At 34.4% G+C, this 26,881-nt stretch overlaps 4 protein-coding genes across 4 annotated transcripts; 3 read left to right on the top strand and 1 right to left on the bottom strand.

The window, feature by feature from the left end:
• The first annotated feature begins 658 nt into the window (after positions 1-658).
• On the top strand, positions 659-6,445 carry LOC104757614 (protein NRT1/ PTR FAMILY 7.3). Its single transcript, XM_010480364.3, has 6 exons — positions 659-1,213; positions 2,478-2,592; positions 4,364-4,581; positions 4,685-5,256; positions 5,339-5,837; positions 5,932-6,445. The coding sequence occupies exons 1-6, from the start codon at positions 1,184-1,186 to the stop codon at positions 6,343-6,345; spliced, it is 1,848 nt and encodes a 615-aa protein (XP_010478666.2). The 5' UTR covers positions 659-1,183; the 3' UTR covers positions 6,346-6,445.
• Positions 6,446-6,577: 132 nt separating this feature from the next.
• Positions 6,578-9,784, bottom strand: LOC104757612 (plastidial pyruvate kinase 3, chloroplastic). Its single transcript, XM_010480363.3, has 12 exons — positions 9,285-9,784; positions 8,837-9,112; positions 8,574-8,739; positions 8,346-8,480; positions 8,141-8,251; positions 7,978-8,066; positions 7,837-7,899; positions 7,575-7,750; positions 7,373-7,472; positions 7,138-7,286; positions 6,939-7,047; positions 6,578-6,847 (listed from the first exon to the last, which is right to left on the bottom strand). The coding sequence occupies exons 1-12, from the start codon at positions 9,504-9,506 to the stop codon at positions 6,728-6,730; spliced, it is 1,716 nt and encodes a 571-aa protein (XP_010478665.2). The 5' UTR covers positions 9,507-9,784; the 3' UTR covers positions 6,578-6,727.
• A 361-nt stretch (positions 9,785-10,145) lies between these two features.
• Positions 10,146-11,303, top strand: LOC147924250 (uncharacterized). Its single transcript, XM_087496680.1, has one exon. It carries the CDS (start codon positions 10,146-10,148, stop codon positions 11,301-11,303), a length of 1,158 nt encoding a protein of 385 aa, XP_087352806.1.
• A 4,492-nt stretch (positions 11,304-15,795) lies between these two features.
• Positions 15,796-16,874, top strand: LOC147924249 (uncharacterized). The gene is made up of 4 exons (XM_087496679.1): positions 15,796-16,051; positions 16,119-16,515; positions 16,630-16,714; positions 16,815-16,874. Exons 1-4 carry the CDS (start codon positions 15,796-15,798, stop codon positions 16,872-16,874), a joined length of 798 nt encoding a protein of 265 aa, XP_087352805.1.
• Positions 16,875-26,881: the final 10,007 nt, after the last annotated feature.

The following is a 26,881-nucleotide window of genomic DNA, read 5'->3' as shown; positions in this document are numbered from 1 at the left end:
TGTCATCCTTTTAGTATCGTAGTCATGACCTTTTTACACATTTGTATATATATTTTAGAATTTTAAGTTTTATAAACAAGTTAGAGATTATTTACTATTATTAATATGATGTTAAGTAATGATGAAGAACTAGTAGTGTTGTAATTTATAACATCAGAAACGGTATATATGCCTTTGCCAAAAACAATAAATAATAATAATGGCATTTATATTATACTATGATATTTTCCAAATGAAAAAAATAAATTCGAAAATAAAAATAAAACAAGGTATATGTTACAAAATGCAACTAAATTTTGGTACGTTGTTTTACAGATATTGCTAATAACTAAGCCATACTTATACATAAAACATTAATGCTTATTATATTTTGAAAATTATTAGTTTTATTGATGTATTGATATCATTGAAAAATTACAACTAACTTAATATCTTCAAATAAATATCGTTTAACATAAATGATAAATATGATCACATTCACACAGGACTAAATCAGATATAAGAAATTATTAGAAGCTCCAAAAAAAATCCCAATCCATGCGTACCTTTAATCTAAAAGGTACCTTTAATCCAAAAAAATCCCAATCTATGACTATTTGATAAGAGATATTTGGGATTTTCCTTTATGATAAAATTTTTGGAATCATAAATTGTATCTGTCACAACAAAAGTTTTTAAGTTTTGCATAAGAAACAAGAAAAATAGCCTCCGACCGACCCTCCGCCTCAGCCTCAGCCACAGCCCAAAGTTTTGAAAGCGCCTAAAGTTTCCTTTCAGCCACGCAAACAAAAAATTTGGGAAAAAATTTCAAATATCAATTTCCGTATAATTAGAATTGTGCTTTTGAGCTTTTTATTTTTCGTCATCGTGCTTTTGAGTGTATATTTTTTTTTTAGAATTTATAAATTAAAAATAGGTATTGGGCATGTGAGTGTCCCATGTAAAATCAGGACCGTTCAAATCATCTTCCAAACTTCTATTTATTCTCATTCTTCTCTTCTCTACAACATCCAAGCTTGAACTTGCTTTCTGCTTCTTCCTTCTTCGTCTTTTGTTCTATATTTCTCTCATATCACTTAAAGAGAAAAAAACAACAACAAAAAAAAGACACAAAAACTAAAGAGAGTTTCGTTATCACTATCTTCCCTAAACCTCACATACATATAATCAAATATCATCAGAAATGTCTTGCCTAGAGATATATAACAAAGACGTAAGTTATTTTTAAGCTTGTCCCTTTGATTATTTCTTTTGCTTTGATATAATTAAATGGGCATCTATTTTTCTTCCTCATAAGATTTTGATTATGTAATTAAGTTTCTTGTTCCTTAGATATCAGCTGTGACTAGGCCTGGGCATTAAAACCATACCCAAATACCCAACTCGGAACCCGACCCGAAAAACCGGGTTCGGGTTGGGTTCGGGTTTGCCTATAAAACCCTATTGGGTTCTATTTTCTAATACCTGTGGGTTCGGGTTAGGGTCGGGTAATACCCGATACCCGTTTGGGTATCCAACAAACCCGAACATATAAACATATTTATAATATTTATCATTAATATAATGCAATTACCCTAAAGTTATGATTATAATTTTGAATATTTCATTTAGTTTTATACCTAAATATCAAAAATAATCAAAATATCTAAAATATATTGTCACATAAGTCAAACTTTAACTAAAATTATTTAAATTTTATTAATTTTAATTATATTTTTTCGGGTACCCGGTAGTTCGGGTACTAATTGAGTTCTGAAAATTGTAACCCAAACCGACCCGAACTCGGTACTACCCGAACCGAACCGAACCCAAACATAGTAAAATACCCGAATGGGTTCTATTTTCCATTACCCATTAATCCGAACCCGAATAGGTAATATCCAAACCCAAACGGGTAACCCGAATGCCCAGCCCTAGCTGTGACTACAATAGGAATTTTGTGTTTTTTTTTAGTAACTAATAATTATGGTAAAACTTTTAAAAGTTTTTGGTGGCTCAAGAAGAGCATGATCAAAAGGGCATGCTCAGTGAAATGGAGAGTCACGATCTTTATGCGCAAAATACATTTAGTTCAACATCTTTTCTTTTCTTTTTTTTCTTCATAGTTAGCTTTTAGTTAAGCTCTAGGAAAAGAAAAGAAAAGAATATGGCTATATTTTAGCTCATATTCTTTTCTAACTCTTTTAAGTATATATATTTGGTTGTACTGCAAATTTAAAGTCGAGAATAAATCCAAATAATCTTGAAAATTGTGTCTACAAAACGAATACGTGGCAATGCACAATAAAGTTAGAAAAAGAGAAGAAAAAAAAACGTTTTTAGTCAAGTTCCAAAACACAAAAACTATTGAACGTAAGAATCTCTTTGTATCAAGAGGGACAAAAGTTGGTAGATACAAATAGAGAATATTATTAAACAGGTATAACAATTGACATGTGTGTAGAAATTAATCAAATGAAATGTAAATGAAAATGCAGACGATGAAGAAGAAAGAAGGAGATGAAGAAACAAGAGATGGGACTGTGGATTTCTATGGTCGTCCCTCTATTCGTTCTAACTCAGGCCAATGGGTTGCTGCCATCGTCATTCTTCGTATGTTTCTCTCTTCCCTATTCAAAAATTTACAATATATTAAGCTAGATAGATACCAAATACATCAGTTTCATTTTTCTTTTATTAAACTAAGAAAGAAAAAAAAGATAATTAGTTTTATCAACCAAATTTCATCCGATGAGTGATACCTTAAAATATAGAATCTATATTTTCATATATATTTTTTGGTTCTGCATGTCCTTTTCTCAAAGATACCACATGCAAACGCATGGCATCCTTACATAGGTATATTCAGGGCCGGTCCCCATATATTTAATGGATTCGTATCACTATTAAGTCTTAATACATTATTTATATATAGAAACATACATGTTTGCATTATTTTGTAGCACACATGCATGTATATATATAATATACATATTTGTACCCTATAATTATGTAGATATCCACCTGACAAAAAAAATAATGTATAAGATCGATATCAATAAACATAATGACAAAAATAAAATAAAAATAGGGATACCGATATGATGTATATCTAAAAGTGTGTGGATTGATTGATATGCATACTTATCTTTGAGGTATGTAATAAGTTATCAGAAACTAGGAAAGTGACAATAGAACCAACAAATTTATGTAGAATTAACTTGAGTTGTACGTGAACGTGTCAAGACATATTCGAACGTAGGCTGCATGTTTTGGTAAAAACCCCAACCACATGACATATATAAAAGCTCATATATTTTTCAATTTTCTTATAACCAGGTAGATCATAGATTGAAATTCAGACCAATCCCTGAATATTCTTGTCATTATTTATTTATTTATTAATTACAGAGATCCCTATGTTTTACAGAAAATAATACCTGTGATGAAAATTAATTATGATATCATATGTGTACTTTTCAATCATTTTCTCCAAAAAAAAAAAACAAAAACAAAAAAACTAATAATTCGAACGCAACTAATATGATGTAAGAAATCTGAATGATTGAGTGTTTTTTTATATATATTATATGGATCTTGTTTGTCATTTTAGAATAACTGAAATGAGAACATTCAGATTTGTAAGTGATTCTATATATGGAGAGAGATATTTAGGTTTTTTAAAGATACTTTGATGAAATTTAACCAAAAAAAGAAAAAGAGAAACTATTTTGAGGAAGACGACACTAATAATATTAAACATAAGTGCAAGCAAAGCATGCGTTAGTGGAATTACGTTGCCTTACACGTAATTACCCATTTCATCTTTCTATGTCGTTAGCTAATGCCACGTGCACTTCTTCACATTTTTTCCTAACATTTTTATCTTATACTCCTAATAAGTTATGTTGATATTAAATTATACTTTTAGAATATTTCACAAAGCATCTGGTTTTATACATAAACACAAATTAAGAGATTTTAGTGGTCTTCTTTTTTTCTTCCTTTTTGCTTTTTTGATTTAGTTAGTAGGATCCACGTAATACTTTAAATAAAAATTTCATAAGATTATTATTATTAGTTAACGATTTGTATTTCGCATATGGAATTCGATTAGCTAACATTTTAGTTATTTGTAATATCATATAAGTTTTGATTTCGTTAGAAGGTGGGACAATAATGAAGTAGTCGTCATTAAATACAATCCAACCAAAGAAGTGTTAACGTCATCTTGACGAACACGGAACTTAGTTTCAATTATTAAACAATCAATCATTCAATGTCATTCATTCATCTACCTATTCTGGTTTCTTTCAAATCAAATAATATATAGTTTGGTTCAATTGCTAAACCAATTTGTAATATAATTTTTCCGGTTTAACAGTGAACCAGGGGTTGGCGACACTAGCGTTCTTTGGAGTTGGAGTGAATCTGGTGCTGTTCCTAACGCGCGTTTTGCAACAAAACAACGCAGACGCAGCGAACAATGTTAGCAAATGGACAGGAACAGTTTATATCTTCTCATTGGTCGGAGCGTTTCTTAGCGATTCCTACTGGGGTCGTTACAAGACGTGTGCTATCTTCCAAGTCATTTTTGTCATTGTAAGTAGCAACAACTAAAATGTGTTTCATCCTTCTATACTAGTGTGTAAAGTTAAAACGTTTTAAGCTAATAAAAACGCTTTCTTTTTATGTGAAACCTCAGGGACTTTCATCGCTATCGCTATCATCGTACATGTTCTTGATCAGACCAATAGGTTGCGGGGACGAAGTCACACCTTGTGGCTCGCATTCCATGATGGAGATCACAATGTTCTACTTCTCCATCTACTTGATCGCATTAGGATACGGTGGTTACCAACCTAACATTGCAACTCTTGGAGCGGATCAGTTCGATGAGGAACATCCTAAAGAAGGGTACTCAAAGATCGCCTTCTTCAGCTACTTCTACCTTGCTTTGAACCTCGGTTCACTCTTTTCAAACACAATCTTGGGATATTTTGAAGACGAGGGAATGTGGGCGCTCGGTTTTTGGGCGTCCACTGGCTCTGCTGTCATTGCTTTGATTCTTTTCCTCGTTGGAACCCCGAGATATCGATATTTCAAGCCCACGGGTAATCCTCTTTCGAGGTTTTGCCAAGTTTTGGTCGCTGCAACGAAGAAATCATCGGTGGAGGCGCCATTACGAGGGAGAGAGGAGATGTATGATGGAGACAGCCAAGGGAAAAATGCTTCTGAAAATACAGGAAGGAGGATAATGCATACTGATGAATTCAAGTAAGTTGCCAAGAAACCACAGTTTCACCATATATGTCAATGCCATAAGAGTGTTCTAACATGTTTCTTTTTGGAATTTCAGATTCTTGGACAAAGCAGCGTACATCACCGCGAGAGATCTAGATGACAAGAAACAAGACGCAGTGAACCCATGGAGGCTCTGTCCGGTGACACAAGTTGAGGAAGTCAAGTGCATTCTTAGACTGATGCCAATTTGGCTATGCACTATTATCTACTCAGTGGTCTTCACCCAAATGGCATCTCTCTTTGTGGAGCAAGGCGCTGCGATGAATACCAATATCTCTGATTTCAAAATCCCTCCCGCAAGTATGTCCAGCTTTGACATCCTTAGCGTCGCTCTGTTCATATTCTTATACAGAAGAGTTCTCGAGCCAGTCGCCAACAGATTCAAGAAGAATGGATCAAAAGGAATCACTGAGCTTCACAGGATGGGAATCGGGCTTGTGATTGCTGTCATCGCTATGGTTGCTGCTGGAGTTGTGGAATGCTATAGGCTTAAGTATGCAGACAAGAGTTGCACTCACTGTGACGGCTCAAGCTCCTTGAGCATCTTCTGGCAGGTAATGATCACAAACATGAAAACCCACTTCGGTCCTAAGATAAACAACTTACAGAAGAAACTTTTGAGTCCTGACAATCTTTTCTTCTTTGCAGGCTCCACAATACTCGCTCATAGGGGCATCAGAAGTGTTCATGTACGTGGGTCAGCTTGAGTTCTTCAACGCGCAGACACCAGACGGACTAAAGAGCTTCGGGAGTGCTCTATGTATGATGTCAATGTCAATGGGGAACTTTGTGAGTAGCTTGTTGGTGACAATGGTGGTGAAGATCTCTACAGAGGATCACATGCCTGGTTGGATTCCAAGGAACCTCAACAAAGGTCACTTGGACAGATTCTACTTCCTCTTGGCTGCATTAACCAGCATTGACCTGGTAGTATACATTGCATGTGCAAAGTGGTACAAATCTATACAACTAGAAGGAAAAAATGAGATGCAAGACATGAGTGATGATGATGAGGATGACTCCGAGAGTGAAGAGGAACGAGAGAAGGATTCTAAAGTCTAACAAACGTGTGGTTTTGTTTTCAGTTTTTCCGGTCATGTGTAAAACAACAAACTGATTCATAATAAAAAGGCTAAATCGGATTAGTCTTTTTCGTCGAAAAGTCTACTTCTTTAAAATCCTAAGCCATAAAGACTTAACTGTCATGTATTATGTGGATTACTCTTACCAGTAAGTAATAAGATGAGTGAGACAGAAATCTTCCATGACACTGAGGTACTCAACGAAAACCAGAAAGAAAAAAAAAACTTCAATAACTTGAAAATATATATGGTTGCTTGATTCACTGTAGAGTGATTCAAAAAAAAAAATGGATCAAAGTGTCTCAAGAGTAAGAAAGCTGAGTAAAGTGAAGATGTGGTGTAGCTCAAGAAGTAAAAAAACATCATCCACCTATCTTTATCTTACGGACTTGTATGAGATGTGTTGATTCTTCACGCCAAATGGGTTGCGCACCACTTTGGACAAGAGTTACATGTTGTCCTTCCTTAAGCATATCCTCGTCCTGAGCAATATATAATTGTTAGAAAAACTACTTCTGCAGTTTGAGAAAATGTAAGGTTGATAGATGAGAAGGAACATGGTTAATGTAGTACCTGTAAGAGTTTCAGAGACCGGGCATATGTATCTTCAGCATCATCCGAGAACTCCATATATATAGGCATGACACCTTGATATAGAGCCAGCCTTTGCATTATCCTTCTCCTAAAGGAAAGAAGCCATAAGATTGATCAAACCCAATTCCTCTGTTTAAAAAGTTGCATACATTGGATGGACGTTCACTGAATGACTTACTGGTTTGTGAAGGCGAAAATTGTAGCGGATGGGCGGTAATGACTTAAAAGCACTGCCATGGATCCGGTTCTCGTGAATACAATTAGCGGTGTGCTCAGTGTATTTGCCATTATAGAGGCATGAAAAGCAAACATTTGCCCCATGTGACCCTGTAACAAGAATGTCATTATTAACATTTCACATTTGACTAATATACCATATTTCATATTTCCAGTATGAGGAATGTGTGAAGTACCTTGTAAGCAGTGGTGCGGGTTGCAGAGGTTCTGACAGGTAGACTTGCCTCAGTTCTCAACGCCACAGTATGCATTACGTTAACAGCTTTCAGCGGGAACCTGATATCCGAGAATTAAAACATAGGACAAAGAACATTAAAGATCACATGACATGTAAGTTATATTGACAAAATGAAGAAAGGGTTTGATTAAAATACGAACTTTCCATGTGCGGTTTCACCAGAAAGCATGATAGCATCTGCACCTTCACGTACTGCAATTGCAATGTCAGAGACTTCAGCTCTTGTAGGCGTTGGATGGTTAATCATACTCTCTAGCATGTTTGTGGCGACAATCACTGGTTTATGAATGCTCCTACACCTTCTGATTATCTCTTCCTAAGTAAGTATTAAGACATAATGGCAAAAGCATAAATACCAACAGAGTCTAAGTCTATGTTTCGTAAACCAAGTCTTGGATTTACCTGTAACAAGGGAACCTCTTCAATGGGAAGTTCAGCTCCAAGATCTCCACGAGCAACCATTGCCTGAATCAGCAAGGAAAAACTAAGCACTAAAGCATCAGTATATTAACTTCTGATCATAGAAAAGACTTTGAAACCAACCCCATCACAAGCAGATATGATAGAAGGAAGATTCTTTATAGAGTCTGCACTTTCGATTTTCACAATCACCGATATGTCCGCACTGCAGGCTATCAAAACATTGAAATTTTCTATTAGTTTCACCAAAGCTAATAGGAGATTGAAGAAAAGAGGACAGACTTACTTTTGAGATAGTTCTTCAACTCATGGACTACTTTAGCATCTTTAACAAAGGAGACGGCATAGAAATCGACTTGGTTATCCACTCCAAATTTGATGTCTTCCCAATCTTTGTCTGCAATAGAGTTAGTTAAAAGTAAAAACCAAAGTGAGTAATAATCATTCAAAAAAACTTTTTTTAGTTCAAAAAGCTCCTTAATGGTATCGACCTGTAATGGAAGGAAGAGTCGCGCTCTTTCCTCGAACATTCAAGTGACGTCTAGATTGAAGCTCTCCACCATCAATTACTACACACTTCACCAAATCGCTCGTCTTTGATGTAACACCTAGCGACATCATTCCACCTAGTAATAAAAGAGACACAAGAAGGAACCTCTTGTCACAAATGAACTAAAAACAAAGACTCCAAAACCCACAAAGACTACTAGTACTCTTACCATCCACCAAAAGTATGTCCCCAACTTCAACATCGTTTACAAAATCATCATAATTTACACTAACAGTGTCTTTGAGCGAAACACCTCTCTTGATGGTAAAGTTAAACTCCTGACCCTCTTCAAGAAATATCGGCTGAGGTACATCCCCACTTCGAACCTCAGGACCCTTCACAAAACATAGGTAGCACACAAACAAAATAACAACACAAACTCGCATAACATTTTCATCACAAGAGACAAAAAAAAAAAAGTAACTATAGTACCTTTGTATCCAACATAATAGCAATGGCTTTGTCAACAAACAAAGAATTGTATTCCTTGACCAAATCGATAGTTTTCTGATGAGAAGCATGATCACCATGAGACATATTCAAACGAGCTACGTTCATTCCAGCTTCAGCGAGCTTCCATATCATCTCCCTAGAACTCGAAGACGGTCCAATCGTACACACAATCTTAGTCTTCCTCCTCGAATCATTGTTACTTGTTCTAGAATCCGCCAGTTTATATGATGAATCAACTGAAGAATCCAACACTCCCTAACAAATAAAACCCACAAAATCACATTCAAAATAGCAATATTCAGATTGAAATGGTATCATAATCGAATCCCAACAATACTGAATCAAACAGAACGTGACAAGCAAGAATACAAAATTAGCAATTAGGGGAAAACTCAAAAAAAAAAAAAAAAAAAAAAAATGAACTCACCACATCAAAGGCACCGTTCTCGGCATGAGTTTGAACTCTCCGGGTGTCTTGACTGATTTTAATTGATCTGACGGAGAGAGAGCATTGACGGAGAGAGATACTAGACCTTCCAGCGCCGATTAGCGTTCGCCGGAGAGGTGATAGGGAAACTCCAATGTTTTTGCAGGAGGAAAGAGTGCGATCTACTGACATTCCGGTGGAGATTTGACCTACAGCCGCCATGTGCACAGCACCTGAGGATGAACAGAGGAGATGCAGAGGAGAGAGAGAGAGAGAGAGAGAGAGAGAGAGAGAGAGAGGGAAGGAGGGGCGGAGAAAGAGAGAGAGAGGGTTTCGTCTTGTTCTTATTGGTTGTTTTGGTAGGACAGTTACACTGAACCCTCTGACTCAGGGAGAAGCAGCAAACAAAGCAAACTATAAGTTATGGTTCTGTCTGATATTTTTTTCTCAGCTACATTCGCATATACCAAAGTTGATTTCTTCCTTGTCGTATATACCATAAAGTTTTTATATTTATATGAAATGAAAATTTAAAACTTTAATGAAATTGATATTGATGGTAAAATAATAAAGAAAAGATAAGCTCTGTTCTCTCTCCTAGTTAGTCAATAAATCGACTCTCGCCGTTTACATCGCCGCCATAAAGAACGCCGCTGTTCCACTTTCTTTTGGGTTTAAGAACTCCTCTCTCAGGTACAGATTACTGAGCAGAGAAATTGCCGGAGATATTACCGTTTTCTGTCCGGTTTCAGACAAATTCAAATTCAGTAAACTTCGATACTTCAGTTCTTCAATTCGCACTAGTTGCTTCTTCTTTGCATATCACGGGTTTGCTACTCCTTTCTAAAGATCGTTTTCGATATGGAAAAGCAATTGGATATCTTTCTCCAACAGATGACGATTGAGGAAGAAGAAGATAAACCTCTGGTTTTATCTAATTTACCAGAGTTCAGCTCCTCTGAGAGGAACAAGCGAAGTATTATGGGAAGGTTTTTAAATCCTGAATTTCAACGCATGTCGAATTGGATTTTAGAGATGCCAAGAATTTGGAGATTATATGATAGGGTTAGAGGAATTGCTCTATCGAGAGATAGGTTCCAGTTCATCTTCAAGAATGAAGAAGACATACATGAGATCTTAAAAACTGGGGTTTGGACGCAAGATGATTGGGGTGTTGTTATGGAAAGATGGGTTGAAAATCCTCCTCCTGATTATCTGAAGTTTATGCCGGTTTGGATTAGACTCCGTAACATTCCAGTAAATCACTATACAAAAGATACTATATCGGAAATTGCTGGATGTGTTGGACAGGTTTTGGAAGTGCCCTTTGATGAGAAAGAAGCACAAAGCAATGACTATGTCCGGGTTAGAATTGCTCTTGATGTCTCTAAGGGCTTAAGAAATTTTAAAGAGCTACAACTCCCGAACGGATCGAGGGTAAGGATTGGAATTGATTACGAAAGAATTAGAAAAAGATGCTTCCAGTGCCAGAGGCTGACACACGATAAATCTCGATGCCCTTTGGTTCCTTCTTCTCTCGAAAATCAAGTGACTTCTGGAACAGTGACAGCTTCTAAAACTCTTAACAAAGGCAAGGAAAGGGAATCAGATGCGGTAGCTACCTCCACTGTAGAAGGTAACTCTGCAAAGCTTTTACATGATACAATCAAAGCTGATATGGTGATAAAAAAGAGCTCTCTCTTAGAGGTCCCTATTCAAAGTGTGAATCAAGGTACGTCATTCTACTGCTCTCCATCTGCTTTCTGTTCTGGTAATCTCGAAGCTAGCTCGTCCAAAAGTCAGCATCAGATGATAAAATCAACTAAAAGACCTAGGCCTTGGATAAAATGTTTGAAAGATAAGAAAGGCAAAAATTTGAAAGTTATTGATCTGTTTAATGAGTGTAGTGCGAAAGTTTCAAGGGATGATGAGGGTAGGGATAATGGGAAGAGTTTGGCCAAAAGTCTCCAGAGAGACAATGTTTCGGTGGTTCCTGGTGAACTGCCGCAAGATCAATAGATATCTTGAGCTGGAATTGTCAAGGGTTGGGGAATCCCTGGACAATTCGTCATCTCAAGGAAATGAGAAAAGCTCATTTCCCTGACATCCTTTTCCTCATGGAGACAAAGAACTCAATAGGTTTTTTGGAGAAGGTTCAAGGTTGGCTGGGCTATAGTAACTTGAAAACAGTTGAACCTGTAGGATATGGTGGGGGTTTAGCTCTGTTATGGAAAGACAATATAGATATAGATTTTCTTTTGGTTGACAAAAACTTTATAGATATGAAAATCTCAAGTGGATCAAAATTTTGGTTTATTTCTTGTGTTTATGGGAATCCGATTACTGGTCTTAGATCCCTTGTGTGGAATAAAATTCTAGATTTTGGGCTGTTAAGAACTGAAGCTTGGTGTATGCTTGGAGATTTTAATGCAATATTGTCCAATGGAGATAAGTTGGGTGGTCCTTTGCGAGACCAAAGCTCTTTTCTGCCTTTTCAAAAGTTTTTAGATAATTGTGATATGTCTGAACTTGGGAGCTCTGGAAATGGCTTCACGTGGGGTGGTGTTAGAAATAAACAATGGATCCAGTGTAGACTAGATCGCTGTTTTGGAAATCCTGCTTGGTTATCTATGTTTCCAAACAGCCATCAATGGTTTCTGGAGAAACTAGGCTCGGATCACAAACCTGTGCTGGTTAAATTTACGAATGATAAGGATTTATTTCGGAGTAACTTTTGGTTTGACAAACGTTGGGCTGAGGACCCTTCTTTATGGGAGGTAATTCAGAAGGCTTGGAATGAGATGAACTCTCTAGAAGTTGAAAATTCTGTTCTTTTAAGAAGTGATAACTGCAGAAAGGCAATTAATGCTTGGAAGAATAGAGTTTGGTCCAGCTCAGAAACTCGTATAAAAAGTCTACGGAAAGAGTTGAAGAAGCAAGATGAATCGTTGAAACCCTGCTTCAGAAGGATTAATGAGATTAAAAAAGAACTTGCTGTAGCCTTTCGAGAAGAAGAAATTTACTGGAGACAAAAGAGTAGAGAGAAATGGCTTCTTGATGGTGATAAGAATACAAAATTCTTTCAAGCATCGGTAAAAGCTGCAAGAATGAAGAATTCTTTACAGTTTCTCATTGATGATGATGGTATAGAACATTTCTCAGAGCAACAAAAAGGAGAAGTGGCAGTTAAGTATTTCAATCACCTCTTTAAATCATCTTCGCCTTCACAACTTAGTGATATCCTTCATAACTTTCGACCACGAGTGTTAGATAACATGAATCAGGATCTCGTAAAAGATATTTCGAAGTCGGAGATCAGACAAGCTGCGTTCTCGATTAGTAGTGAAAGTGCTCCTGGCCTGGATGGTCTCACAGGGTTTTTTTTCAAAAAATTTTGGCCACTGATCCATAACCAGATTAATGGTGAGGTTCTTAAGTTCTTTGCTACTGGTAATCTCCCTGAGGATTGGAATCACACTCTTCTTTGTCTCATTCCGAAAATCCCAGATCCAAAACGTATGTCAGATCTTAGACCTATTAGTTTATGCTCAGTGATCTACAAGATTGTTTCAAAAATCCTTGTGCTTAGGCTGAAAAGACATCTACCATCCATTGTCTCTCCTACTCAAGCAGCATTTGTTTCAGAAAGATGGATTTCAGACAATATCTTGATAGCTCATGAAATTGTTCATAGTCTTCACACACATCCAAGGATATCTCAAGAGTTTATGTTGATTAAAACTGACATGTCAAAAGCATATGATAGAGTAGAATGGATTTTTTTGAAGGATATGCTTATCGCTCTTGGATTTAATGAACGTTGGATCTCTTGGGTTATGGCTTGTGTTTCTTCAGTTAGCTATGCAGTGGTAATCAATGGAGAATCCTATGGTTTGATCAAACCGGCTAGGGGCATTAGACAGGGTGATCCTTTATCGCCTTTTCTTTTTGTGTTGTGTACTGAGGCGCTGATTCACTTGTTCAATCAAGCGGCAAGTGAGGATAAAATTTCTGGGATTCAGTTTCATCATTCTGGTCCAGCCATCAATCACTTGCTTTTTGCAGACGATAGCCTCTTCATTTGTAAAGCCAATAGGATTCAATGTGCTGAAATGTTGAATTGCCTTCAGAACTATGAAAAGATATCGGGTCAAATGATAAATAGGCAAAAATCAGCAATTACATTTGGATCAAAGTCAGAGATTCAAGATTGGAATTGGATAAAGAACAAAACAGGGATTAGCTTAGAAGGTGGGGAGGGTAGATATCTTGGTCTTCCTGAATGTTTGAGTGGCTCCAAAAAACAGCTTCTAGGTTTTATCAAGGAGAGACTCCAGTCTAAATTAACTGGTTGGTATGCCAAGAATCTTTCTCAAGGAGGTAAAGAAACTCTTCTAAAGTCTATTGCTTTGGCTTTACCAGTTTATGCAATGTCCTGCTACAAATTGCCTAAGTATACTATCAAGAATCTGATTTCTGTCATGATGGATTACTGGTGGAATAATAATCAAGAAAAAAAAAAAATCCATTGGCTAAGCTATGAGAAGATGACTATACCAAAGGTAGATGGTGGTTTTGGTTTTAAAGATTTGGAAATTTTTAATCAAGCGATGCTAGCAAAACAAGCTTGGAGGCTTTTACATGATACAAATTGTCTCTTCTCCAAATTCTTAAAAAGCAGATATTTTCCTTCTACTGACTTTCTTGATGCCTCATTTGGAAGAAGCCCTTCTTTTGGGTGGAGGAGTATTCTTTTTGGTAAAGAACTTCTTTCAAATAATCTTCGCCGGGTTATTGGAAATGGTAAAGACACTCTTGTTTGGGTTGATAAGTGGTTATATGATGGTAGCCCTACAAGACCTGTTGGTATTCATTCTCTGATGAATATTGAACTTAAAGTGTCTGATCTTTTCAATCAGCAATCCGGAAAATGGGATGATCATCTCTTAAGTGCTCTTTTTCATCATTCTGAGATAAAAAGCATTAAAGCTATAAAACCTAGGTTAGGTTATAGAGACTCTTTCTGCTGGGGGGAAACAAGGAATGGAATTTACTCAGTGAGCTCTGGTTACAATTTGATGTTTAAAGTGAGAAAAAAGGAAAGTCTGCAGATTGCATGTGCCTGCCCTTCTAGAAATCCAGTCTTAAGAGCTTGTTGGGAGGTGGCTACATCTCCAAAAATTAGAATATTTCTCTGGAAAGCTTTACTTGGAGCTCTTGCTGTTACAGAAAGACTTAGGACTAGAGCAATGAGAATTTTTGATGGTTGTATGATATGTGGTGCAGAGATAGAATCTATCAACCACATTTTGTTCCTCTGTCCTTTCGCAAGACAAGTTTGGGCTCTTTCCAATACTCCATCTCCGTTCTTGGGTTTTGGCAACTCAATTTTTGAAAATATGCATCACGTATTGAGTTTAAAGAGTCAAGGGAACTTTGTTGCAGAACCTAGTTCATCTTTTTCTTGGATTCTGTGGCAATTGTGGAAAAACAGGAATTCCTTACTCTTTCAAGGAGTCTGTTTTTCACCACTTGATGTTGTCCAAAAAGCATGGGAGGCTTCTTCGGAATGGAGTGCAGCGCAGACTCTAAACCGCTGCCACGAGATTGACCCTTCAAACCAGGACGAAAGATGGCTTCCCCCTTTACATGATGAAGTGAAATGTAACATTGGCTTTTCATGGTCCAAAAAGTTTTCATTATCTGGAGCTTCTTGGGTAGTAAGAGATCCTACAGGTAATGTACTCATGCATAGTAGAAGATCCTTTGCCTCTGTCAATTCTGTCTTTGAAGCTAAAATCAAGAGTTGGGAGTGGGCTTTAGAGAGTATGACAAGCTTGCATTTCGCGAATGTGACTTTTGCCGCGTCTACTTTCGAAATTATTCAAGCTATACATGACCCAAGTCATTGGCCATCAATTGTAAGCTTCATCTCTCCCCTCATCTTATATAGTAAAGGGAAACCATTTTGGTTTCTTAGCTTTGAACCTTTAAAAAGCAATTCGGGAGCTATGATGATTGCAAAAAGTGTCACTCTGGACTTGAGATTATCTTCTTACGTAGCTTCTGGTAAGCCTATGTGGTTGAAAGGTTTTTTTGATCATGAGCAAAGCATGATTTTTAATTCTTTGCATTAGTATTTTCCTTTTGCTCTTCTTCCAGAAATTTCTTATATTATTTCTCTTATCTAGTGTTAATAGTAAAACTTTTTTTGTTTTTCATCGTTAGAATGGTTTATATTCTGACTTTCAGAAAAAAACAAATCTAGAAGACTTTTTGATTCTAAAGCGGTGATTATCTTGGTTTCTTAATCTTTTCTCTTCCTTCCTTAGAAGTTTTGACTCAGTTCCCACAAAAAAGTCTTATCTTCTTTGACCTTCTTCTCTCCTTATCTCATATTTTCTAGTCCTATTTTAACTTATTCCCTCTTAGTCACCCATATATATTACCACCCTCTCTCGCTACTCTTTCCTTAGTAGTTACCCTTTCTCTCGTTTTTTATTTATCTATCATGGCTGATGAACTTTGGAATGATCTTCAATATATGGTTCTTGGTCGTGATGATCCGGAACTGTTTATTCCTAGTTCAGCTTATGATAGTGCTCTGGCAAGGAATAGACGCAGCCTTATTGGGCGTCTGCTTAACCCTACTCTCCAAGACCGTGGGCGTGTCTTAACTGCCCTACCTGCTCAATGGGAGCTTTACGACAGGGTGCACGGTCGAATTCTGGATGATAGTTATGTTCAATTCAGGTTTAGTTCAGAGAGTGACTTAGCCTCTGTTCTCAGAAGGGGACCCTGGGTGTTTGAAAAATGGTTTGTTGCTCTTCAAAGGTGGGAAGACTTTCCTGGAGAGGATTTCCTTACATCTATTGACCTGTGGGTTCAAATCAGAGGAAGAAGAAGTGTTATCCGTTCACAACAGCTGTAATGGAGACATTAAATCAGATCAGAGCTCCGCAATCTCTTCCTATTCCCCTATCTCTCAGCCGCCGAGACTTGCTTCTCCAGCGCCGAATCTTGAGGAGTTTTTAGCTGCTAACCCTCTCCAATGTTTCCCGTCTTCAAGTTCAGCCTCCATCAAAATCTCATCAGATTCTCTGTTTTCTAAAACTGGAAATCCAAAAGGAAATTATGAAATTGGTGAGAGCTCGAAGAGGAAAAAAGGGAAACAGGTGCACATGGAGACTGATAGGAACACACGTCAATGCAGAAAGGATCCAGGACTGAGGTTCTATCCGGTTTTACCATAAACCTCTAAGGAAAATGATTAACAAGTCAGGAATCTCAGGAACTAATAGCCTTTATTTCTGAGATTCTTCTTTTTGGTTTAATCCTTTTGTAGGATGTGTCTTGCTTTAGTTTTTTTTATGTTGACAATGGTGTTTGGTTCACCTCTTGGTGCCTTGGCTATGGTTATTTTGATGAAGGTAAAGGTCGTGGAAGAAATTCATGAAGACCTTTGATGACTGTTTTTTGAAGATGATGTGGTGAGATGTAAGGTTCTGTCATTCCTCTTTACTTATGAAGTATGCTTTAAGACCGGCTGCAATGAATTACATTGTTTTGATGGTCTTAATGAGAGAGTGATGAAGACAGACTTACTTCACTAGCATCTACCTTATTTTAGCAGTTATGTTGTAGTTTAAATCTGCTGTGTTTCCAAGCTTGTTGTAATAACTTGACTCTCCAACTTGGTTTCTTCTCTGATGAATGTAACAGTATAAGCTCATATATAAGATGAACTTTTTGGAAAAAAAAAAAAAAACTTTAATGAAATTATACGAATTTGTTATACGTCTGAACGCTTAGAAATGTTATACTGTCGGTCTAAAATTAGTTGAAATTGTTATGGTAGCAAAACCAAGGAACCTGTGATTTGGTAAGCTAATTTGGTCAGTAAAAATAATTTTTAATAATATTTACTTGATGCATTATAGTAATGATGTATTGAGGTTTCTCGATATGCGATTAGTATGGATAGTGACACAACGAAAACAATTAACATAAAAACTACTAAACTACAAGTTTACAACTAAAATATCTTTTTAAAAAAATTATTTAACCACATGAAATAAAAAATAATTTAGCGATCTCTTTTATAAGTAAAAAATCAGGTAATTTGAACAGTTTGTACATAAACTCCAGTTCTCTTTACCCAGAAAAAGAAAAACATTTTTGTGATAATTTAAACCTTTTTCCCCCAATTTAAACCTTTTTTTTTTGTCGGTAATTTTCTATAAAAAGAGAGGAGTAATTTGTATTTAAGTGCTAAAAAAGAATTAGTAAACAATTACAACTAGACAAACTAAAGCGAACGTATGTGCTTCACTTGAGTCTTTATTTCTTAAACAGAGTCAACGGTTTCTCTTCTTCCTAATTTCATTACCACAAAAGATTGGTAAAATCAACTGAGCAAATTCACAAGCTGACTTATTACCGGAGAGAACACATATGAGCTGCCATATTAACCACAATCCAACTAAATCCTGGTGTCTTCTTCACTCCTTTCAACCCTATCTCTTTCCTCAATTCCTTCTCCACCTCATGCCTGATGCCTCCCTAAACCCGCATATACGTTACCATAGCAAAGCATCACGTGCCCCTCGGTGCATTAAACCAGATCGAGCTCCAGCAACCGCATCACAACATGTTCTGCTACACCTCTTGCATCTATCTCTCCAGTTTAGCCCGCATAAACTTTATCAATGCGCCATAGACTGTAATATTTTCTTGGATTCAATGGTAGATCTGAGACTAATTCCTCTACTTCTTTTAGTTTCCAGTCTAAATGGTTCAATAGTTAAGTTTACTTATCTTGATGTAATGTAATGCTCCATAGTTGGATTGAAATATGTTTCCTTCATCGCTTTATATCGTTACAATAAAAATAAAATGTGTAACTAGTTATGTGTTGACACATCAACATTTTTTGTGTTATGAAAAATTGATAACTCATTTAAAAGATAAACACTACAAGAAAACAGGCCAACAGCAACTGTGCAAATAGTCGCTAAATAGTCGTTAAATGATCATATACGACTATTTAGCGACTAATTACTGTTGTAGGTAAAATTTTGTCGCTAATTCGTATAGTCGTTAAATAGTCGTTATTTAGCAACTATTTAACGACTATATAGTGTTGTCGTTAATTTGTCGCTGCGTTGTCGTCACTTAGTGACCAAATACTGCGACAATTTGCCGACAATTTAACGATTATAATAGCATTAGTCGTGTATTAGTCGTTAAATTTAGCGACTAATCTGCGTCAAAGTTACGACGTATATACATGAATAAAACTTGCAATACTTTAGTCTGAAATTAGTCGTTTTATTCTACGACTATTTACCCTCTATTTAACGATAATTTGCAGACTAAATGACGACTATATAGCGACTACTTTGTTTTATAAAATAATGAAATTTACTGGTTTTTATTGTTTTTGTAATCCTGATTTTAATCCTGCTTTAATACTGAATTAGTAAATGAAAAATCTAATGAAAACACCTTCCAAAAACATAATCATAATTGTATTAACACATACAAACTTATAACACATACAAACTTAATACAAGAACTTAGTTCATGAGTTGAGAAACAAAATGCAAGGTTGTGGAGTTGATCATGGAGTTGATGATGGAAGATTGTCCTCCTCAGCTGATTGAGAGGCTATAAACTCCATGTAGGCTGGATTAGTGTGGCGCATAAACTTTGCCATCATTGTCAACTCTTGCTTTTGCTCAGCCACAAGAAGAGCAGTTTTTTTTCTCGAGCAGCAGCTTCAGCGTTGAGAGTGGCCTGGATTTCAGCCTGAACTTCAATCTGGCGTTGGGCTGCCTTCAGTTGCTCTTGCAGTGTGAGAAAGACTTCCGTTTGTGATGGTTGGTTGCCCTTGCCCTTGCCCTTGCCAAGAGTATCTTTGAGGCTTCCAACACCATAAGGAGTTCCACGTGAATCCCTCTTAGTGCACTGTTTTTAGAAAAAGAAAAACAGTAAGTAAAGAGCTAAAGAGCAAAACAAATATATGATCGAGTGTTAGGCTACTTTACCTCAAGAAAGATGGCAGTACATTCATCGGTGGTGAGCTCCCGACGGTGTGAAGTACCATCTGAAAGAGTTGAATCTGCCTCGAGCTCAGCCATCTTTTCTTGCACCTTCTGCTGATAAGCTTGATGAATTTTCTCTGCCTTGCCATCAACATAAGAACCATCCGGCTTTGTATGTGTTTTGAAAAAAATTTCACCCATACTGACCTCTCTTCCCAACTCCTCTTCCTGCAATGTTAGAAATTAAACAATTGTTAGTACTAGATAATATAGAAATGTTGATAAATGAAACTAACAAAATAGAAATGATTTAGTACCAGATCATCTTGGATTTCCCTATACGACTTAGGCCCTGATAAGTGGATGTGAGGACCGAGACCATTACGGTCAGACATACGACACTTGGAATAGGTGGAACTCCTTTGCTGTTGTTCTTCAGTATCCCAATTAGCAACCATCACTTTCCAGAGGTCACCTTCAATCCATGTTGGTTTTATTCGAGCCGTCCTTGCATTGCTAACCATGCCCTTCATCCGGCGGTTACAGATGGTGTTGAAATGTTCTTGAACGGTTCCTGTTATCAATGGATCCCAGGTGTGAGTTTTCTACATAACAAAGAGAGAAGGAATTATGTTAGTGAAAACAAGCAATAAACATAAGTATAAAACAGGTTACAGTGTTCTATTCTTACCGCAAACTCCATGAAGTATCTCTCTTTTCTATCGGGAGGCACACAAGACCAAGTATAATATGGACCATCGAATTTGTTTGTAAAAATCTTGGTAATCTTTCGAACAAGTTGGCCTTTTTTGTCCCGATCAAACCTCCACACACACATGTAAACAAATTGTAGTTAGTTTGATAGTTAGAAAGCTCAGTCAAAGTTCTTAACTAACTCAGATAATAGAATGTTAATTGTTTGTCATATTAGAAAGCAAAACATACTTAAGCTTTGTCTTAATTAAACGAGTCACATATTATGTTTGTGTATACTTAAACAATTATACACTATGAGAACAAACGAGTCACATACTTAAACAAACTACATTCACAAATGAGTCACATAATTAAACAAACTACATTCACTTAATTAAACGAGTCAAATATTTTGTCTGAATCAAACAAACAAGTCGTGTTTTAATCAAACCATCAAATTCCACACAATTCACAAACCATCAAATACCAAGTGGAACACAAATTTTGTTTTAAACAAAGAAACAAAACATACCAAGTCGTGTTCTCCAGTGGGGTAGGAGATAGAACTGTCGTAAACGTCTCACGGCCAGACATCGTGAGGAGGGCGGTTAGAGATTGCATCGTTTCATCCTGGAGTTGAGGCTCATAGTTGTTGCCTTGCGAAGATGGTTGACTTCCATGGGAGTGATGCGTTGGAGACCGCATATGATCCTCCGGTGCATTCGCATCATAGTTCTGAACCTCAGGCGACAGAACAGGTGGATCAGGAAGTCGATTGCCGGAGCTCTAGAAAAGGGTCTGTGGCGGTGGGAAGTTCCGGAAATGCGGTGGTCGTACTTGTTGGGGCATAAATCGTTCTTCCTCCGATGGTGTGAATGGCGGAGGAATTCGAGAAGTCGGGGTGAAATTGTACTGCGGTGGTAGCGGGTTGGTTCGATTTACGGCTGTGGATGGGTTAGACGGTCCGGCTCTCTGAGAGACGTTTACGACAGTGGATGGGTTGGTGAGATGAACGGCTGGGGATGGGTTGGTTCGATTCACGGCTGTGGATGGGTTGGTGAGATGAACGGCTGGGTTAGATGCGGAAACTCTCTGAGAAAGGTTGGGTGCAACCTTTCTCCTTTTTATTTTCTTAACCGCAGGATTCAACATGAGCTGAGGAAGAAGTGATTAGGGTTAGGGGAAGATAAACCAGTCAAATTAAAACAATTAATACAAATCAAATTTATTAGCCACTAAAAAAATATGAAGACGCATAAACAGTTTTTCTGCTTTTGTACCTAACTAAAAAACTTAACTTGAAAAATCAATCATAATATATCATATATACTCATAAACTTTAACTTTAGTTTAATTTTATGAACTTATTATTCAATGATAATGAGATGATGATATATCAAATATTTATTAATTTACTTACAGAATCCTATTATATTAATTGGAAAATACAAATATGAAACTAACTTTACTGTAAAAAATTACATTCAATTTCCATTAGAAAATTTTAATTAAGATTAATTAATTAATTAAATATAATTAATTAATTAAAAATACAGAAAACGCTGAGAGATTAAAAAAAATCAAGAAAACTACTTGGAATAAAATAAAATAAAATAAAAATAACAGCTAAGATTTTTTAAAAATATAGATAATTATTAATTAAAAAAATTATTTTCTCCCTCTAATAAAATTATAGACGAAAATTACTAAATATTTTTTAAAAAAATATAAACCAATCAGAATTTCAAAATTAAGATTTTATATCCAAGTATACAAAAAAATTAGTTTTAATAACTAGAGTTCGAAGATTTTATTAAGATTTCAAATTATAATTCTCCTATCATCTTTCTTTTACTTTATTTACAAATTGTTTGAAATTATTATATAATACTTATGATTAATAAATATGCAGAATTTTTTATACATATGCTGTGATTTGAATTTTTTAAAACGAAGATATATTACTCTTTTTTTAATGTAAAAGATATATTACTCAATCTATGAAAAAAATGTTTGTTTTAATTTCCACATTGACGGGTTGGTAAAACTAAACTTATATAGTGATAAATTAATAAATTTTATTTGCTCACAATTATAATATTAAAATTATTACTTTATATTTCACAAAATATTGATGCAAGTACAACAAAAAACAATATAAATCTGTAATATATATCAACAAATAAAATACTATAATATTCTAAAATAATTAGTATTAAAAATACATATATAGATTTATAGAACAATTTAAAAAATATTATCTCAAACAAAATAATTTTTTAAAGAAATATAACAATAATTTTATTATTATATTATAACTTTTTAGAAAAATGTTGATCCGTGCTTTAAGCACGGGATATCTCCTAGTATAAATTAAAGTCTGCGCTAGTTCTGCTAGTAGTTCTAGCTATACAAGGAAAACATCATCCATTTCGACCAAATTTATAAAAACAAAATGGTCAAAGACGTTTATTGCAATTTTCAACAGAACTTCTGATAAACATTTGAAGTGGCCAATAATGAGTCAAAACTTTTATAGAAATCCGACGAAATAAATTTGACGCAATAAAATGATTAATTCAACTCTGTGTATATATCATGTTATTTTAAAAATATATATATTTGTGTGAGATAAAAATAAATCAATAAAAACACTTAAAATGTGGAAATCCCTCCTCCCCCCCCCCCCCCCCCCTCACTATGCTTACTCACGACCCGGTTAGGCTTGCATCAATTGGATTGTTGTCCTAATTGTCTATCTGTAGTTGGTTTTCATTTTAATAAAGTAAGGGAGGCTTTCTCTCCCTTTTCTCACTCAAAAAAAAAAAAGAGGAGACTATAAAGTTAACTACAATAACTAAAGAGAGTGCTTAAATGTTTAGGTATTTAATTCAAAACTAGGAGAGAATCCGTGCTACAGTACGAGATTTGCTAATAATTTTTTTTAATTTGAATTTTTGTAAGGTAGTTTTTTTATTTTGACTTATTTTCTTTGTTTATATAGTTTTGAATTGTATATTTGGTAATATACGGTAAATTGGAAATCTTGATAGAGTAAGTTGTTTAGAGAATGTAACTTTTCATGGAAATAGACACACCGCTATATCGGATAGTAGTTTTTAAAGATGATGGATTTTCAGGGAGTAAAAGAAAAGGGCTGAGCCATCATTTTGTTTTATTGATATAGAAATATAGTCGGGGTATACAGAAATATAGAAAGGGGGTGCTACAGCACGAGATGACACATGTTGTAATTAATTTATGTATATTTCGAATGCATAAAATGTTTTGGTTTATGTGTTTTTTATAATTTTGAAATTTTAAATAGTGTTAAGTAGTATATTTAGTGTTAACAGATATACAATGATCGTTTTGCAGTTTTTAAACAATAGCGGTATGCTTAAAGGTGTTAAATTCATATATCAAATTTTAATGTGGTTTTAGTTTGGACTATTGCACGTATATAACCTACACGTAACTATTTTATAATGGCAAAGATATCTCGTCCCATCCCGTATTGTCCTGTCCTGTCTTGTTTCATCTTGTCCCTACTCGTAAATTTTTTTATGTCCCATAACTCCAAATTTTTTGGATAATAACATAACTAAATTTGATGCTTTTCTCACATTTTCTTGAGAATTTGTTAAAAATGCCTCTTTGATATACCCCTTTTCAAAAATACCCTCTTTTCTAGCCATTTTTATTTTTGCCCTCTTTTAATTTTTAATGACCATTTTACCCTTAGATGAAAATTATTTTATTCAATAAAAAGAAAAACAAAATTTTCCCGCCAAAAAATTTCCGACATATTTTCCCGCCAAAAATTTTTCGAAAAAATTTTCCCGCCAAAAATTTTTTTGTCAAAAAATTTTTGAAAAAAAATTTCAACAAAAAAATTTTCCCGCCAAAATTTTTCCCGCCAAAAAAAATTTACAAGGTTTTTAAAAGGTTTTATAAGGTTTCTACCTTAGAAAAGCCTTATAAACACCTTGTAAAGGCTTTTACAAGATTTTTTAAAGAGTTTTAAAAGGTTTTTTAAACAACTTGTAAACGCTTTTACAAGATTTTTAGAAGGTTTTAAAAGGTTTTTAAAAGGTTTTTAAAAGGTTTTTAAAAGGTTTTCAAATAGTTTTTAAAAATATTTTTAAAAGGTTTTTAAACACCTTGTAAACGCTTTTACAATGTTTTTAAAAACCTTGTAAAAGTTTTTATAAGATTTTTAAAAGGGTTTTAAAAGGTTTTTAAACACCTTGTAAATGCGTTTAAAAAGTTTTTAAAAGCGTTTACAAGGTATTTAAAAACCTTTTAAAAGCATTTAAGCTTTTTAAAAGCATTCAAGCTTTTTAAAAGCATTTACAAGTTTTTTAAAAGCATTTACAAGGTTTTTAAAAACGTTTACAATGTGCTTAAAAACCTTGTAAACACTTTTAAAAGTTTTTTAAAAGCGTTTACAATGTTTTTAAAAGGTATAAATTTCAATATTTTTGGCGGGAAAAATTTTCGATTTTGGCGGGAAAACAAAAATTTTGGCGGGAAATTTTTTTGGCGGGAAAATATTTTTGATTTTGATGACTGTACATTCTTGCTGTCACTCAAAAAGGGTAATTTGGTCATTTTATATATAAAGAGGGGTAGTTTTAAAAATGGTCAACATGAAGGGGTATTTTTAAAAAGGGGTATGGAAAAAGGGGCATCCATTTTCTTACATATAATTTATTTCCTTCTGCAATAGAAGATTTGTTCATAGTAAATAAATTAAAAAGCTACTTATTAATATTCAATTTTGCATAAATATATAGTATTACAATATAGTCAACCAATTAAGAGTTTTAAACACTTATTTTAGGGTAATACTATTTAGAAATACAAATATAAATTGAAATTTCTTTGCTTCCTTTTTGTTTTTTAAAAGCGAATTTTTATAATTTTTCTTAAACAAATAATGTAATCCATGAAATAGTTTATTTTCATAAATATATATTATTTTTCTTTATGATTACAAAATATATTAGTTACATAAGATCTTTTTAAAGATATTTCTTGCATATCTTGTGTTTTAGAGAGTATTTTATTAGGAAATAAGTTGATTTTAGATGTATTTTATATATCCATTAAAATAAATTTGAATTGATTTTTATTAATTTCACATATCTTCTGTATCAATTAACTTTATACTATTAAGGCTATAATGAATACTTGACTATTTTATTAAATTGTTTTTAAAATTAAACTGTATTTATTTATTTGTTCATCAAACTGTGAGGAAAAACTATACACAAATATTAATTGTAATTTTTTTTGTTTTTTTTCTTAAAATTTTTATAAAGAATCACGAAATTTAGATTTGATTTATTATGTATTTAAACATTTTCCTTATTTAATTCTGATGTATATGTTTTCTTTTATTAAATATTTTAACTGATTAAGATTTAGGCAAGATTATGGTTGATTTAATACATAATAAATAGATTTGAATAGAAAATCGGATCAACTAATCGGGTATTAAATGACCCATGCAGGACCCGACTTAAATTGAATTGTTAAAGAATTTTAATGTCATGATATACTAATGTATTAATAATTATTAAGTACTAACCATTTTATTTAAAAACTACCAAAACAAATTCATAGTCCAAAAGTTGGTCTATGAATACTCTTGCTTTAATAGTATAAATAAATAAATTTATTTCTATAGATAAATGATTTCAACAAATATTATAGTGCTTTCATAGTAAATAGATTTGATGAGAAAATCAGATCAACTAATCGAGTAATAAATGACCCGCGCGGAACCCGACTTAATTTGAATGGTTAGAGAATTTTAATGCCATGATATACTAATATATTAATAATTATTGAGTACTAACCATTTTATTTAAAAACTACCAAAACAAAATCATGGTCCAAAAGTTGATCTATGAGTACTCTTGCTTTAATAGTATAGATAAATAAATTTATTTCCATAGATAAATGATTTCAACAAATATTATAGTGCTTTCATAGTCATGTGATATCTAATGATATAAAAAAAACTGCCAAAAATAAATAAAAGAAGTAATAAAGAATGGAGAGAATATGGATCTTATAAATATATTAAAAATTCTCATATAAAATCCAGATTCTATGTAATACAAAAAACACAAAAGAGTAAAATCATATTTTTTGGAGATCTTCGTTAACAATCAATCAGTCAGCTGGATCCCCAATTGAGAATACTTTATAAATAAACTAGATGAGGACCCGCCCGATATACGGGTTCAAAATTTTATAAATTAAATTAAATTTAAGACAAATATATCAAAAAAATTTGTATTTTATAAATTTTATTTTTGTTATAATACACTGATTTATATCGATTTACAAATCTTTTATGTATTTTACTATTAAAAGTGTATTTTTTACACATAAAAATACTCTATGTTACAAATATATTATTTATCACCACCTAGAAAATGTCTATATGAACACATTAAGCCAACTATTTTAATTTCACTTTTCCATAGTTTTTTTATTACTAAAATTGTTAGCTCAAAAAATATTTTGAATAAAAAATATATTACATAATATATTAATCCATTATGTATCATCACAATAATGTATGACTACCATGGAGAGAACCTCGGCTCCATCCTTATCTCTTATGGAGAGAATCTTGTGTCCAACCTCCTCCACTATGGAGAAAACCTTGGTTCTGCCTTGCTCCCTTAAGGAGATAATCTTGCGTCCAACCTCCTCCACCTTCCTCCCCTGGGGAGATAACCTTTTGTCCAACCTTCTCCACCATAGAGAGAACCTCGGCTCTGACCTCCTCCTGTGTGGAAAGAATATGTTCACGTCTTTTTGCTATCTCAAAAT

This window comes from Camelina sativa, chromosome 17 (genome assembly GCF_030686135.1).
Source record: "Camelina sativa cultivar CO46 ecotype springtype chromosome 17, ASM3068613v1".
Classification (NCBI taxonomy): Eukaryota; Viridiplantae; Streptophyta; class Magnoliopsida; order Brassicales; family Brassicaceae; genus Camelina; species Camelina sativa.
Note: the sequence above shows the minus strand (reverse complement) of the source record. Positions and strands in the feature narration are given on the sequence as shown.